The 17,661-nt window shown below is 39.0% G+C and overlaps 1 protein-coding gene across 1 annotated transcript; it reads right to left on the bottom strand.

Moving 5' to 3' along the window:
* Nucleotides 1–1,305: 1,305 nt before the first annotated feature.
* LOC128715047 (uncharacterized) lies at nucleotides 1,306–10,408 on the bottom strand. Its single transcript, XM_053809928.1, has 2 exons — nucleotides 10,282–10,408; nucleotides 1,306–1,919 (listed from the first exon to the last, which is right to left on the bottom strand). Exons 1-2 carry the CDS (start codon nucleotides 10,406–10,408, stop codon nucleotides 1,306–1,308), a joined length of 741 nt encoding a protein of 246 aa, XP_053665903.1.
* Nucleotides 10,409–17,661: the final 7,253 nt, after the last annotated feature.

The raw sequence follows: 17,661 nt of genomic DNA, 5'->3' as shown, positions 1-17,661 counted from the left end.
TCTAATACTATCTACATTCAACCTCTAACCTTTTTAATAATATTTAACGTAGCTACTATTTTTAATAAATTTTACACATAACCAGCAACTTTAAATTCTGCACAAATTTCCTTTTCAATAAGCTTATTTATCTAGAAAAAAAAAATACTTGTATTCCTGAAACTTGGTCTCTCGGGGTCGAAGTCAACACATTGAAGAAGTTTTGGCTTAATATTAAATTTTCAGAATCTATTCAGACCAATGTCATGACCGATCCAATCGTTAATTCAGTTGTACCGTTGGTCACTGGTTCAAGATTGCGAATCTGAAACACTAACATTAATAAGCTTCTAGCGGGATACCTCGAATTTCCCGAAAAACGTATGAACCATCTGATGTTAACAACAAACATTCGAAGCACAAGTTATTACAAACCATCAACCTACCGTTGATATTTCATTATTGTTAGTGCTAGTATTGATTTGTGTTGTTCAAACGACTAATTTATATCTAATTGAACCTAGATAACAAAAATGTTACATTTTATACAATACGTTTTATCGTGTTCTATTCCTCTGGGTAAGTAACACGGTAGTTCTAAATGTTTAAAATTTGAGGGTGTTCAAGCTTGTAATATTGTAATATTGTTACTTCATTCGTTATCAGACAACTGACGAAACATGTTTAAGCGGGTTCGCTATACAAACTAAATTATTTTAATATTCTCTTGTACCTTAATCAATATATCTAAGTAAGAGTTATCCGAGATGTAAATAAGTACATAGTTCAAGGCCTGTCAACTTGAAAGTCATCTTATTCACATTCACACAGAAATACACATCGCGAAAACGGGAAAGATTTGTAACTGTATAGTAATGGTACATTTATTTTCAAAGATTTTCTTTTTACAATTACTTACATCGATAAAGATTATTTACAATACGAGTGGTAAAAGATTTGTTGTCTGACAATGACAATGGGTGGTAGTATAAAAAGTTGATGCAATATTACATCGATATGGATGGGTTTGGTTGCGAATGTTCCGGTACATCGTGTACACCTAAATAACTGAAATTACAAACTTACAAATGTTCCAATTATATCAGATAATTTTCCTAAAATGTACATCATGGTTCATGGTTGCTAAAAATAAAAATCGGTGTGATGAGATGCAAAAGGATGGATTTACGTTAAGTTAAAATTTAGGGTGATGTACAAAATTGTGAAAGAAGTGTGTAGCGTGTCGATGAACGGAAATGGAGATAAGGATGCGAACGGTGATTGTGTATGAAGGCGTTGCTAACCGATGCGATGGCACTACCGTACTCACACGTCCGGCTTGTCCGTAGTTTGTGGCATTGTGTCCATCGGCATCGCGTTGTCCTTGATGGCGGGAACAGACAGTGTGTTGAGCGTTGCCTTGGGAGAGTCGGGTGTGGCACCATCGTCTGCCCCAGCGCCGGCCAGTATCCGTTCGATCTCGGGCTCTGGTGAAGTAGTTTTTAAACTGTCAATCGAATGGTTCGGAGAGTTGGGCGCGTTACCTTCCAGGTTAAGGATCTCGATCGTACCGTCCTCGGAGGAGGTGATCCGTGTTGTCATCTCGTGGTGAGCGATGCCGGTCTCGGCGTCCCGCAACAGATCCTCGGTTTCCTTCATCAGATCGTCCGCCATCCGGTCCGTGTCGTCGCCGAAGCTTTGCGCCTTGGTGAGCAGATCATTTTTCATGTTTTCCATCATCTCCGTCTCCTCCACACTGTTCTGCTTGGAGCCCTTCAGGCGAATGATCTGATAGTCTGGATTGTCCGGATCATCGTGCCCGTTAGCTGCGGGCTGGTCGTCTTCGTTGACGTGATCGGATTTGTCCTTTTTGCCACCGAGCACGTTCTCGAGTTCATGCGTAACGTTATGCACCGCTTCCTTCACGTGTTCACCGACATCTGAGAATGGAACAAATTCAAGCGGACATCATATTAGAGAAGAGAAGTTTATTCCACATCTGGAGACTTTTTAAGCAGTTACTGCTTCTTGCAAATAGAAAATAGAAATTACAACAGGCAACCTAGAACCGGATGCCATAAATAAGTAACCTGTCCGCTTACGCTCGTCACCCAGAAGGTAAATGTGCAACACATGCTGAAGTGGAAGGATATGCATAAATCTATGCTGTTTTTTTGTTCTTCAATCCCACAATGTATGCAACAGAAATAACCCCGGGGCATGTATGGAAAGAAATATAAAATATCAAAGAGAGTATTGCTACGTTGGTCCTTAACAAGTTCTCTTGGGAGTCTTTTCAAATGGCGACGAAGACGTGTATTACATTAATTAACATTCAACCAACTTGAAAACGAAGGAACTTTTTTTACGCATAGGTGCAAATGAAGCAGGAAAAAGCTTCTCTTTTCTCGTTTTTTGTGCTGCACCATTACCTTTGTATGCGTTTCTCCGGACCCAAACCGAGCTGTGGGTTTATTTTTTGCTTTAAAAGGAACAAACTCACAAAAGCAACCAGTTTCGTAAAAGCCACAGCGGTGTGCTAAAGCACTGGTAAACGCCGGTCTTTGGGTTGCTATTCGGTCAGACGATTTGCGGTTGTTTCAAGCATGAGGTTGAAAGCGGTTGCATTACGGTGGTGCGCTGAGTAACGAGGGTGTGTTATGACAAGCTGTTTAAAGCTTTTGTTCACCTACGCTGCAAAAAGAGTTGAATTGTAGTCTGTTTAAGTATTTGATGCAATTATAAATTATTTTTAATTATACTAAAAATTATCTTGTTTAATTACTCTTAGTTCATGCACATGATTTGTTCAATATTTATAGTTTAAAATTGATATTAAAAAATAGACCAAATTCCACCATTAATTACTGCACTTCACTTTCAAATTCTAATTCACTTTTCATGTCTGATTTCATCTCATGTAAAGAAACCTTTTTCTTGATTTTTTCGATTTATCATTTTACGAAGACGAACTCTTAATTTTCCTTCAATCGCGGTGGTGCTTTAATTTGGTTGAGTTTTTGCTCATTAAAACATTGTTGACCTTTGGTCTCGGTTTGTGTGGCGGTTGAGCGATCGTTTCAAGGGCTTGCTGCAGTAAATGAATGGTAAACATCGTACCTTAGGCCAAACAACATTGCTACGTTCTTAACCTCGTTACGGCGCAACTAGTTCAATAGACACTAGCAGCGAAGGCAACATTATGTCAGTGGTATTGAATTTGTACAACTAGAATTATAAATCATATTATTTAATAATTAAATTCATAAATCTATGCAAACGTGAAAACTATTGTATATTTTGTTTATTAAATTATTTCAATAGCGTTACAATGAAGCCACGATTGTGCGTTCATAGTGTCATACTTTGTCACTGTCATTGGGCGCTGTCAAAAGCTAATGATTAACAGTGAAATGTTTTCATTAAGGCTTATTTGAAACTGAAGCATGAAAATACAGCACACAGGTTCTAGAGGATCTTTTTTGTGATTACTGAAGACCATTGAACTGCCTTGACCTGTGACAAGGATATTCATCAACACCCGAACGCCCGAAAGGTCATCGACAGACAGTGTAATCATCGGACACAGTGTACCTAAAACATGCATAAGAAACACGTGTCCCAGGTGTACTTTCAGGCTCTGCGGTTGGGTAATTGCGTTTTTTGTTGCTACAAAACGGACCGAGAGCAAAGTGGAAGAAAATGAGTTAAGAACCGATGGCCACTTGGGCGATGTGGAAGCGAACCATCATCGAGAAAAAAGCAACGAGCAACGACGTCTGGTTTTTGGGTTGCACGATCAATACCTATTAATGGGTTAGGGCAGTGAATTGTGCCACGGAAAAGTACGGTTATTACTTTTCAGGGTTTAGAAACTAAGGCAAACATTTCGAGGCATCAGATGAATTTGTTACACTGAGAAAGCAAATGCTCTTGCGTTCTCCACAATGTTATCTCAAAACCGCAATCTATTCATGACTGGGTCCGGAACTGGTAAGTGATTTTCTTGGCGAAATTTTATTACCACTTCGGAGCCTTCTCCTTCGTGTGTCGATCATTAGCAAAGTGTTGAAAGTAACGTCTTGCATATTTCAAACAGCTTAAGGCTCGGCAAGGGCACACAAATTCAATTACCGTCCTTGCCTTGTGAGACACACCCGTGCAATAATTCCATTATGCACTGGTTTATCTGTTTTTTCCACGCCTTTTTTATCCTTTTTTACGTAGGTTGCTCGTGGAGATGTGGTAAACTTGGTATATTTCGTTAGCTCATTGATTATTTATTGTTTTTCAAGATATGGTAGAATCAGGAATTTAGGGGCAAATTTTCAGGGAAAAAGCAGCGTAAGGCCTATGAAAGAATGATAAACCAGCGGACAAATGATTCTTAAAAATCTTTCAAATAAGTGAAATTCGTTTTGAAGAAAATCAAATAGTAAACAAATAAACAGTAAGAAAGTGTGATGAATTTTAGGTAAATTTGTTTTCGAATATTAGTATTGAAGCAATAGGTCAAGAGTTCAGTTCAGTGGCTCTATTTTGGAAATTTTTAATCCAATGACATTCAACTTTCGAAATACAGAACGTAGTCTTGCCTTTGAACTTTTGGTATGATGGTACAAACCGAAAAGGTAAACTATGACAAACAAGTGGATTAAGCTGGCAGGGAAAAACAACCACAGCAAACCACAAAAAGAAACAAAACAAACAAGTAAAACAAACAAAACACACACAAATAACAACGAAAGGGCATACAAATTCATGCGCCGCCGGACTAAAAAAAGGTAAAATACAGAGATTCATCAAATAGAAAAGAGTCAACAAACGGAACACGTGAAATCGATTCTGCCTTTTTTGGTAGAAATAAAAAAAAAACAACCGGAAGGAAATTGGTAAACGAGCCACAATGCTGGAGCAAAAGTGTCATCGGTAAAGGAAAGCAAAACAAAACCGTTGGCCAGAAAAAGCACACACATACCAAAGAAAAGCGCTAGAAGAGACGAGGCAAATTCGAACAATTTCAAAGAAAGACAAAAAATCTCACAACAAAAACCAAACGGAAACAACAACCAATATTGGAGGAAACTCATTAATTATTCATGATTTCTCGTCTTTGTCAAGGTTTAAGAAAAGGCATGAAATGTGAAACGACCACCACGTGTGTAGGTGTGTATGTGTGTGGGTGTGTGTTAGTGAAATTTGATACCTTTTGCTTTGCAGTGAATTTTATGCTTTATATTTCGGGACAATATTTAAAGAATGCCGTAACCGAAACCGAATAGAGCCACTTCAAAGGGACTGTAAATGTCATAGGGGAGCATGGAGTTTTTATTTGTTTTCGAGGAACGAAAACAACTTACAAATAGTAACTTTATAGAGTGCTATTCCTCTTAACACAACACTCGTTAATGGAGTTTTTTTTTTGCTTTGTAGTTACAGTTCGTGACGACAATGCTCCATCAGCTAGTCATTGGCCGTTGTTGGTAAAAGGCCAATGAATTATTTCGTTTTGCATGTTAAGCTGAGTGGTACTATTTACAAATCTCTTGACATCAGCTGATGAGTTTATTTAACAAATGGTTTAAGTAGTAACTGACTCAACTCATTCGGAGTGGTGATTATATTGAAAACTAATCTTACTTCATTTAAAAAACTGCAAGGAAATTAGATTGGTAGAAGCATAAATCAGCCTTTAAAGGAGTTATCTCTTTTTCTGATCCAGACTCATGGAAACATGGGCTCAAAACTGATAAAATAAATCAAAAGTATTCCCCTTACAAGTAACAGACTGAGCTAAGTGCTAAGGATAAGTATAGCCCTTGTGTGCAACTCCTTATCGTGACAGTTGAGGTGATTAGTTCGTGGTCGTCAAGTTGCAGCAAACCCAAAATATATAAAATCAAACGTGAAACTGTGAAATGTTGCTCCGTACCTGAAACGATAGCGTGTAGCGTGTACAAATCAAGCCATGAATAAAATCAAGATATGCATCAATGCTTAGATTGATGGTTAGCTTTCGGCGGTACCCAAAATGGAACTGTACGCAAGATTGAACCACAGAATGATGATAGTGTTGGTGGGAAATAAGCCTCAGCTCGGTGAACGGAGAAAAGGAAGGAGCACGAAAGCTTCCTCACTCTGTCCAATCACCACTTGGGACACGCTAGAAAACGCTTTATGATGAGTTTAGTACTGGCACCATGGGAAAAAATGTTGATTTGACACGATTCAATTGAGCGAATTTGTGGAGCTTCCCAAAAACCGTTGACCTTTTGTTATGCTGTGGGAATGTTGTTATGCCCATACTGTACGGTTGTGGAGGTTGTAGAGAGCTTTAGCATCTGAAAACACAACAGACACACATGTTGTTGTCGACATTAGATAAAAATGACCAGCAAAAATGATGTTAAGGCACAATCCCACCGGGCCAATCAACCGCACTGTAATCAATTCATTTTAGCAACCAAATTGAAGCCCGTTAATAGTAGAGGTCTTGAAAAATCGCTATCGATCGGTACGATGGAGACGCCCGATGCTTGATGGATGCCAATGAAATGGAGACGCCTGGTGTCCGCCAGCGTAATAGAGTTTATTGCTCGTAATGATGCATCCATCCGGGTGTGTGGTATAGAATTTGCGATTACAACCGGCCCCCATTGCTGGTGCTGGGTTGTTAAATTGGGTGGCTGAGCTAACAATGGGTACTAGCGCCATCGTCCGCTCCATCCCCTGTGCGGGGTTTGTTGATCACTCGGACGGGTATAAATAGCCGTGTCAGTCAACACGCTGCCAGAATGATTGAAAAGTAAATCGTGTGTATTCTGCTGTCAGATGGCCTCGAGAAGAATGTATTGTTTGAATAGTCTATTGAAGCCAAGGCAATTTATATCGGAAAGCATTACAGTAGGATATTGTAGAAATTCTTCAGCATTTTGGTAATGCGTAGTTAGTTGAAGCAAAACAGAAAACTTATTTGAAACGGAACGCATTATGCATGTTATAAAGGAACGAATATGGTATGATTTGAATATCTGCTTCCATTTCGAGATCTAACCAATTTTAGTTGCGTAATACCTAACCAATAGAGTGTAAAATTATAGGAAACATCGGTATACTAACAAAAACATACGATAAGCAGGGTAATATATCTGGTTAAAATCTTAAGTTTATGCTCAGTTTACGGTACTTGATCAGAGCCAATCCAATAATGCAAGATGCTCTTTTGCTTGCTGCTTGAAATTCAAAAGAGCTCTACCTTCATGTTGTAAAGAGTCGCTTTTCAGAGTTCATGCCGCTGATGTTGGGTACATAATTACGAGCTTTGACTAGAAATGCATAATTATGGTATCAAAATATCTAGCATAAAAAAAATCTACAATAGAAAAAACATATATACAAGAATTTCATGAAAAAAGTAGACGAATTTAGTTACTAAAATATGTTGGAGAACTTAAAGAGTTAAACTCGGAACTCATAAGAAGTTGAGACATTACGAAAATAACGCAACAGTTGCTATACTCTTAAGTTTATGCTGCTTTTACTGTAACTGCTTTTACTTTACTGCTGCTTTATACCTGTAATGTATTTCATTACACGGGTTACAGAAAAGTAGATGTTAAATTTTTTTGCGTATCCCAAAATAATTGGTTTGTCCAAAACATAGTTTTTAATGATCTAATTATAACTTCAAATATGTGAAACTAAAATAATAAAACATATAATTTTGGTATTGTAAAAAAATAGCTTTATTAAATTGCGTACACTTTTATTGGGTTAACTAAACCAGTTTTTGGCGTTTAAGTCCCAAAATTGAAGGATTTACGGTAGACATTCGGAACTTAATTTTTATTCAATGATTCGTTACAAGGGAATCTAAAATTTTTATGTGAATTGTTTTTTAACAATAAGGAAGTTTATGATAACCAGAAGAACACAAATTCTAGCTATTTGTGCACAATATCAAAACAAGGTTATTTGTGAATTCTTTGATACTGTTAATCGATGCCTGAAGTGAAAACCTAAAAGTGCTCGCTTCATGTTAATTAACTGGTATCGAATTAGCTGGTTTGACAGTAGTTTGTAACAGTACTAATGATAGTGGTGTGACCACTACGAAACGGGTCGAAAGAAAGTCATATATTTTTGTAGATGAATATTTCGGCTTGGTGGCAGTTGAGCTTGCTCACTGAACTTTTTATATCGCTCAGCTGTTATCATTTGATTTAACTCAACTGATACAGTTTCCGCTTTGTGTCATCTTATCTGCACCCATGCTTCCTTATTATGATGTCACATGTTTAGTTACTTCTTCTTTCTCCGCTATTTTTGTGTTGCCATAGACCTTTTTTCAATTTTTATTATCCCAATCTTAGGTTGAACATGTATATGTTGTGAAGGATAATTGTACCAATAGTCCTGTAGTTATTCAACATACAAGCGATTGGAACTCGTTGAAGGTACTTAGGAGCACGAAGGAAGCACGGGGAAACCGACTTCTTCCTAACACAGTTCCTTACTGGTCATGGGTTTTTCAACCAGTATTTTGGGCGGATGGGATTCGCTGACTCAAGCGACTGTGTCACTTGTGGTCGCGAGGAAAGTCCGGAACACTTACTGGTTGAGTGTACGCAGTTTGCTGATGTACGTACTGAACTGGAGTTAGCGTTAGGAACTCGGGTCTCACCATCAAATATAATCCCCATTATGAGTTCCAACCAGGCCCTCTGGAGTCTGGTACACAATGCTATCCGAGTCATCATGACTCGACTCCAACAGCGTAGCATCAGAGTTGACCGACGGCGCGGACGGCGACAGTAATGTTGGAACCCGCGCCTAGGTTCAGTTGGGGGTCGCTGTAGTGGGAGCCCTTGGGCAACCGTACAGTGTTAAACCGTGGTGGCGGCTTATTGACCTAGGCTACCCCAGGCGCTAAGTGCCTGGGACCCCGGGATCACGAGCTGTCGTTGCGGGTGAGTAGGCCATTCCTCTGTATTGGGCACGCCGACTATACGTCGGCGGTCCAATTAACGAGGAATGGACGTGATCATCTCGAACGCCTGACATCTAACCCGTGTCATCGTGCGGTGCCGTTGGGGTCTGATAGCGTCGATGTACTCACATCGGCAGCTACTCAAAGTACCCAGCAGGCCTATTGCTGACGTAATGTCTTAACGGACCAACCGGCATAGGTTCTGAGGCCTGAGGAGTTTTTAGTCCGTAGGCGCTTCGGCGAATCGGGCAGTTCCCTGGGTGTGGTGCCTCCTGCATACGAGCAGGCGTCCTTGGCTAAGGACGTGGGTTCTCTATGAAGATTCTCTCCTCCGACAATCCAAAAAAGAAAAGGTACTTAGGAGCAGGTGAAAGGAGTAAATTTCATGGTTTCAACTTTATAAGCTAGAAAATACGTTTCTCTCTTTAAAAAACAACGATAATCAACTTCAAACAGTGAGAATTTAATAAAAAATTCTTTTTTCTTAATGTTCTATTTTATCGTACCTATAATGATGCTATGGTTCTTATTATGGTGGTATCGTGTACCAATAGTGGTGCTATTTTTCCCACATCATTGAGGTAATGATCTAAATTCGTTCCATCTTCTGTAGAAACTGTGTGCAGTTTTTTCCGAACTGTGGAGGTTAATTTGTCTCTTAAATGATAAACAACGTATGCTGTTTCATATCTTTAATCTTCTCATATCCATTGATTTGTTTATTACGTTCCATCCTATTAGTCTCCTATTTTCGCTTCACTATGTTTGACAGGAATAAATGCTACTACGATCTGTTTTAATACAGAATGAGGCAGAATGTTTTTTAAATCAGAGAACTTGTCGTATTACTACACCGAATTTCGTTGAGCTTAATTTGTCGTAGGGATGGTATTTTACTCCATTACCACCACTATTGGTACTAGCATCATAATTGATACAATTACCCTGGAAGTTAAATCCAAATCATTAAAAAAAGCTCCTCAAGGAAAAACAAATTAAATGTATTAAATGGAATTACCAATCTCTAAGTATTACCACTATGTATTTTCAGTCTGTAAATAAGTGATACAAAATTTGTCATTCCTGCTCATAATGTACCATTCGTTACCAAGCTAAGAAAAATAATTATAGCTTTCTAGTAGCTTGTCATATAAAGCTTTTTAGCAAAACAAATCCATTTTGTTATCTTTTCCTTTAGTTATTAACTTATAAATCAAGAAGCGATTTACTTTTTACATACAAATCTCCTATTTTGAGAATTAACAAGGGACTATTCACACTTGCATCGAGTGCAATAATTAAGCTTTTCTTACCATTGATCGCCGCTTCACCGGCATGGAGCACATCGTTTGCGGTTTTGCTGGCCGCTTCTTTGGCTGTCTCGATGACACCGCCGGGACCACCACCGTTGATTAACGGAGAACTACTTGCACAACCCATCGTATCTTTGCAAAACGTTATGCTCCGTAAATATCACGCAGTACAGGGGACTTCTATCACGTTTACCCTACTCGGAAAGTACACACATCCGTGAATATGGAGCACTGAAAATTGCACTTCACTTTAGATGGGGTGAAAGTTTGCCCCTTTTCAGCAACGCTCACCAAATGGACAAACGTATAACGAAGGCGATTGCGAAGCCGTTGACTTAACTAATTGTTTTCAATTACTGGCCCCAATGGCGGGAATGTCTGCGAGATGCAGTTTGTAGATTGATTTTTTTAGCTGCAGCGTAGCGAAGTTGCATTCGAAAACGGTGGAAGCACTGGGGTTAGTGCGTGTATTTTGTGAATGATTTCAATTTCTCATTCGGATAAAGTTTTGCAAGACTTCTAATTGATGCCACTGCACAAATGCCACTAAAGGTCAGGTCCCACTAAGTAACCGTTACCGAAACTCTTCGTGGGGAAATGCCTTGTTTGTTGAGTCTTGAATCTTGAGACAGCACTATTAATGCTGCTTCGCTTCAGGATTTCGCACGGTTTCTATCGCTGTTACGGGAACGAAATCTGTCTGGACATCTTTCAAATGATGGAGAAACACGTATCCGTAAAGTTTTCCCTTTCCTGTTAGTTCTGTGGAAGACACAAGCGAAAATTCGGTATCAGTTGAAGTCGAAGTTTGTGATGGGTATATATGGGAAGTTGAAGTAAGGGAAGTGGAACAGTCACTAATATACCCTCGGCATAGTTCCACCCACGAAACCCGAAACGATCACAAAGAGTGGTGATAAAGTTCGTAAGGTAGTTGATTGATCGGAATTGAATGTTACTTTACGTTTGTGTTTTTCGTTTCACCGTTGCTTAAAGTAGCATTAACTTTATTATGAATTCACTGTATAATCAACGTTGAGTGGTTAGATCAATGAGCGTTGCTGGATGGCATGCGACTAAAGAATAAATATTAAAGTATTATCCGTAAATTTAAAATGGTGGTATCGTGGTAATGGTAACGGTTTAAACGGTAAATAAAAAAAAAACGTTGCTTCGAGTACCTTCATTTTTTATAACCAATAATAAATTTATTAAATAGAGTGTGTAAGTAACGTTAATTATTATTGTAGGTATTGAATTAAACATCTTTGAATCGATCAATGCTAGACTTTGTTTCAGAAGGTTCCACAAACAAAAAGAAAAACCTCTTTTTCCATTGGTGTGAAATTATATAATGAAAATATCAATTAAATTTGTATCATGGTTATTCTGAAAGTATTATGGAGCTCAGATAAAGAAAGATTAACTTCAACAAGAACAATTTGTTAGTAAGCTCCAACAAAAACAACAACTTCGAATTGCTTAATGACATCAAAATGATTAAAACATTCACCGCTTTCACCGTGTTGTGTAGTTTCACCGATTTTCACCGAGGCAACATATCATCCAATAGTAAACCGTGTACATTTCCGCACTATTTTAATTAAACATGAAGGTATAAATAATGCAGAACACTTTTAGTGCTAAACCACATATTGCCCTGTAAATGGGCACCAATTAAATCACAACCTGCTGTACAATAAATTAGCCCTACCACACACTCGCGAGGTGCAGCACCAGCGTTGAGAGGTCCTTCATTGTTTCAACACCTGATGGAACATTGCGGTGTTGTGTTCGCTATCTTTACGGATTTGTAGTTTAGATATACCTGATGGTAATAGTGGGTGGGAAATGAAACACTTTCTCCCAATTACTGCACAGTTTATCCGCGGTAGTGCTGTATAATTTTTGGACAATAAAAAGCCGTTCATATTCCCATTCAGCCTCCAGAATAATAAACGTGAAACAAACAAAAAACCCTACACAACCTCTCGTTGGATCCAATGCAAATGGATAATTTGGACCCCATTTCGGATTTAGGTCAGAACACCATGCCATCGGTGACCCAAAAAAGGGATGTAAAGTACAGCTAAAAGCTAAAGTGGGACGTTTTACAAAGCGAAAACTTCTAGCGTTCGAAAACTGTGTGTCCACCCCATTGAGTGTCCCTCCCAAAGGCTTGAAATTCTTGAAGTTGAGAATATGTGTTGTGCCAGTTTTCGAGGAGCCATTACCTTTTAGTTTGACTTGTGCTCGACGAAGACTCGACAAAAAAGTTCAATTGCAAAGAAACATTTGTTTTTAAGGTCTAAGATAAAAAAATCCCGCAAATTACTTCACTAATGTAAAAAAACTATTAATGGACAATACACTAAACACTTTCGTCTTCTATTTGAAGCTGATGAATTCGATTTAGTTGATTAATGCGCACTGATCCGATCAACTGAAATTACACTTTGCCGAATACGATCACTCCTTAAAGTGCTTTTTAACGTGACGTTGTCGGAGGTCTTTGTACCCAGGAATCACTTATTACCGTCTCGCCTGACGGTCACAACAAAACTGACCAAAGTCCAGACCTCGGTGTAGTCCAAAGGCTACTAAACCATGGGTTTCTACCGAACAATTCTTTGCGTGTTCCATTTAGTTTCTCTGCCTCTCCGCAGATATTTCATGTTGAAAAAGTTTTCCCCGAAGACTAAATGATTCCAGACCTTCAGCTAAACATGGGGTCTTTGAGCACAAAAAAACACGCTGTTCATTACATGGTATTAGTGTTCGTAGCAATGCGTGAATGTTGGTGACTGGTTTTGTGTGTGTGTGTGCGGTCTTAGTAGAATCGTTTTTTCATCCATCCTGTTGCAAGGCAGGTCTATTTTAAGCCTTAATGTTGGGGTCTCTGCTTGTTTGGTTACGTCTGGCGTCTGGGTGAAACGTGTGGTATGTGTGTATGGGTTGTTCGTTTCAATGTTGAAGTACGGCTGATCCTGTAGCAAGGCTGGTGTTACAAGCCAATCATGTAATTATATCGTGCCATGTCGTTTCCCTTTCATTGTTGCTTTCCCGCTGTGTGGGTTCTAGAGTGTTCATTTAACCCTTGGATGCAACGTGGTTTGACAGGTTGTATTTTTTCTGTTTTTCGTGGCTATGAACATTTGATGTGTTATAAAATTAAACTATAGTATAATAATATCAAACAAACATATATGCATTTACATTAACAAGGGAGGATTTGAGTGTCACTTAGAATAAACTTCGTTGAAATATCAGCGTTGCGTAAGAAGGGCAATATTAAATAGAGAATTCACCCCAAAAATAGCTTATTTTTACATCGGTGATAATCGATCGGTGATCGGTGATCGGTGAATCTAATATATAATTATCAATATTATTTCACTTGCATTACGCGGTGAGTTCATTACAAATATTTTAAGTTCATTATAAATTTATAATTTTTTTTAAAAGATATACACTCACGCGTTTGGGCGTTTGGGACGTTTAGGCCTAAAACGGAGTATTTTCAATAGCTTATATAAAATTGGACACATAACTCCCTTCGAGGGTTATGTCCAACATTAACCGCTGTTCATGAATCTGTCTTACACAGGCCTGATTTTCGGTGGTGTTGCTAGTAGTCATAAACTGTTTGGTGTACGTTTCGCCTTGAAGAGCTGTTGACGAAATTAGCGGAATCGCAAAACTGTTCCGAAAGTCAAGCAGCAGGTGTACTGCTACCCGTGACATGTTGATTCGCTGGAAGCAATTTAACATCAGCAGGCCCGTGCCTTCGTTCCACTACAAACACAAGCAGAAGGATGGGTTCGTATTTCTCGCTTCACCACGCTCGTGATAGACCTATATTTGACCATCCAACGGTCGTAGTTGATGGAGTGAGCGTGTCTTATATGCCGGCCGAGTCATTGGGTAGGCCCAAAACTAACCCTCTGACCGGCAATTTTTTTTGGTGGTGAAAAGAAAAAGGGGTAACATAGATGGAACGGGGCTCAAGACACACGATTAGGCACATGAAGTCCGAACGGAGTTGGTGTGAGTTCGTAAAGCCCGAACGTTTTGGTTTACGTGTGGGCTTGTGTGTGTGCACGTTTGTGGTTTATAGGCTCGGCTGTCCGTCTCCATACACTCATACAGAGAAGAGACGTGTGGTAGTACACAAACGTCTGTAGAGAGCCGGGAAGAAATAAGCAGATATAGCGGAATGGGGCTGCTATTCTGCTGTGTGGTCTTACGAATGGACTTTAATTAGGCATTAAGCACGCGGAAAAAAGGTACTATGGGAGACATGTACATACGGAAAGGAAAGCGTTTCGCAGCCGAACGTGACGCAATTAATAGCTCTTGGTGGAAGGGTGCGTGTTGTCTGAGAAAAGTTGCTAGCTAACGTTCTCTATGTAGTCAAAGATGAATGTTTTGGCAAAAAGGAACAGAAATTTGGATGGATTTACACGCGTCATTTATGGCTACATTCAGCCGTAGGAATCAACAATATTTCTACGCCAGTGTTGCTACCTTCGTCATATACTTTTGCTGTTGATTTTAATAAACGAATTTTAATCAGTTAATTGAATAATGAAAAATAGTAATAATAATAATAAAATAGGAAGTAATAATTTAATGACAATTCTTATAAAATTGAATTTTTTTTTTGACAAATATACAAAGGAAAAGGTTTTGTTTAATGAAAGCATTTAAAGATAAGTATCTTCTCTGTATTCAATCTTCCTTTTTTTTCAATCTTCGATAGAACACCTTGCGGAAAATTTCATCCAAAGACAACAGCTGGTGTTACAATACTTCGGGAAACTTTCAGAATATAGCTACGTAGCAATGGATTTAATGGGTCTCCATTGCTTGGATATCCTCAGGCATCAAAAAAGTAATATCGTTATACCTTATGTCCACTCAAGAGTTGGATTACCTTCCACCTGGTTTCTTTTACTAATTTACTTCCAGAGTACCGTTAACGATCACTGCGAAAATAACAAACTAATAAGCATTGTAACGCTATTTTAGTCTTTGAGGTGGCAGAAGGTAGAAATTGTGTCACAGTTTGATGGTTTGTAATAAATCATCACCATATACCATGGGTTGCCACCGTGTTTGGTTTTCAAAAATGGAAAATAATTGGGTGCACAATGGGTAGGAAAAGTACGGTCGAAAGAAAAGCAATGATGGTTTACCCCAGTTTATTTTCGCACCACCAACGTGATCGAAAAGCGTGTTGGCTTGACCGCAATTCACGTATGGATGGAATTATTCCTAGCATGCAATAGAGTAAAGAAGAGTTCGTTAGCTAAAGTCAAGTCATTTTCGCTGTAGAGACTAGTTTCACATGTAATGAAAGTTAATAGCATTGGTTTAGGTTCACGTTTTACTGATTAGCTATATTTTATTATTTCGTTCTTTCTTTTTAAAAAGACAAGCAGTTAAAAATGAAATTTTCCACACTTGTGATAGATTTTTTCTTAAAATATGGAAGCAAGGTCACCTGGTACAGCTGCTCTACAAACACTAGCAAAACAACGAATTCAACATGCTTGCGGTCTCTGTTAGATTCCTTACGTTCAATGACGCTGATCGTCATTACCGCACGCTAGAAACAATAGACAGGACATACCCGCAGCGTTTGTCTTGTTTCGGACGAAGCGACATAAATTGATGTTAACAAATGTACGCTAGACATTTAACCTATTACGTCGTCGTCTTGGATGTCGTTTACATGCTGGTAGGCATAAACCCGAACATGGCGTAATAGTTTGCCCGTTATTTCCGTACCCTGGTGCTCGATCGGCTGGTGAAAACTTTGCAAAAATTCCACTGTAACCATGGAGGAAGCAGGGAGAGAATAGTTTCTTTCGGCTTTTTACGACTATTGCGCTTACCTTGGCCGTGGATTGTGGCCGGCGGTGTTTTTATCGTTTAGTTTCGTGTATTTTTAATCACGGATGCAACCATACCGATGCAATGTATTTCGGTTCGAGTGAATGCCATGCGATATTTGAATGGTTGTAGAAAACTGGCACATCCGCTAGAAACTTTTATAATAGCAAAAGTTTTAGAATATAAAATGACTTTTTTCCCTTCACAGCAGCTATGTGTTATTGGTTTGATAGACAAAGTTTGTTTAAGCTCAACTCCTTTGTACAGGTTGAAGAAACGTAAATAAAAGTGTTGTTTAGCATGTTTATTGTATGATCCATGTAATGAAATAAAGAAACGAATTAAAGTGTAATTTGAAAGTAATGGTAAAATGGAGTTTCTTTTCGGAACAATAAAGAACTACAATAAATGACTACAGCAGGTCTTGGCCTCGAATCCCGGCCTTTCGAAAGTGCGATCATTTATGTGTACTTCTACCCTGCGTAAGTAAGAATTTGTTAGCAGGGTCGCAACTTGGTTTTTGCCTCGTTAATCTCGAACCCGAGGTTTTCCGCCGCCTGCTCAATCCTGTGGTAAGCATCCTCTACGTAGGAGATCTATGTCATCAGCGTATGCCAGCATCTGGATTGACTTATAGAAGATGGTCCCCAAAGTTTCCACCTTCGTTTTCCAAAGTTTCCACCAAAGTTTGAAGAGTAGACAAGATAGCCCATCTCCTTTGCGCAGACCCTTGGTGTTTGGTGGAGAGTTTTCCTTCCACCATCACCTGCCATATGACGTTGGTCATTGCCATTCGTACTAGTCTGGTAAGTTTGGCCGGGATTCCAAAAAAGCCAACGTCAAAATCGATGAAGAGATAGAAGGAGTATAGCAACTGCTTCACCATCGTCACCAAGATCTGCTGCATGGTGAATCAGCTGATCAGTGGTTGATATTCCGCTTCGAAATCCCCTCTGATAGTTTCCAACTACCTTTTTAATGAATGGGACCAGACGATCTTATAGCATAAGGGAAATTATTTTGTAGGCGGTATTCAATACCGTAATACCCCTGTAATTGCTGCACTATAAGATATCTCCCTTCTTGTATATGAGGTAGATGATGCCAAGTTTCCAATCACAAAGCATCGATTCACTATCCCGTACCACAGTAAAAATCCGATAAATTTTGTTTTCTAGTACTTCCGTCGGTGGCTGGTGCCTTATTATTTTTGCGACGATAATAAATACAGCTCAATATAAACATCATATATTTTTAAAGCATTCGGTTAAACCATTAATTCTGTAACACTGCTTTAAAGAACTGCCCTAAAAACGTGTACCTCAACGCTCATACCTGTGTTCAATCGATGGAATAGCGTTTGACTCATAGGTGCAGGTGAGCATTTTGGATTAGTTTCATTGCACGTGCAAACCATTAATTCCTTCGCTTCCAGTGAGCATACCTACTCCTGGTTATTACTCCTCACGCTTCTTGCTTAAT

This window comes from Anopheles marshallii, chromosome 3, assembly GCF_943734725.1.
Source record: "Anopheles marshallii chromosome 3, idAnoMarsDA_429_01, whole genome shotgun sequence".
Lineage (NCBI taxonomy): Eukaryota > Metazoa > Arthropoda > Insecta > Diptera > Culicidae > Anopheles > Anopheles marshallii.
The sequence above is the reverse complement of the archived record's forward strand: the minus strand, read 5'-3'. Positions and strand labels throughout refer to the sequence as shown.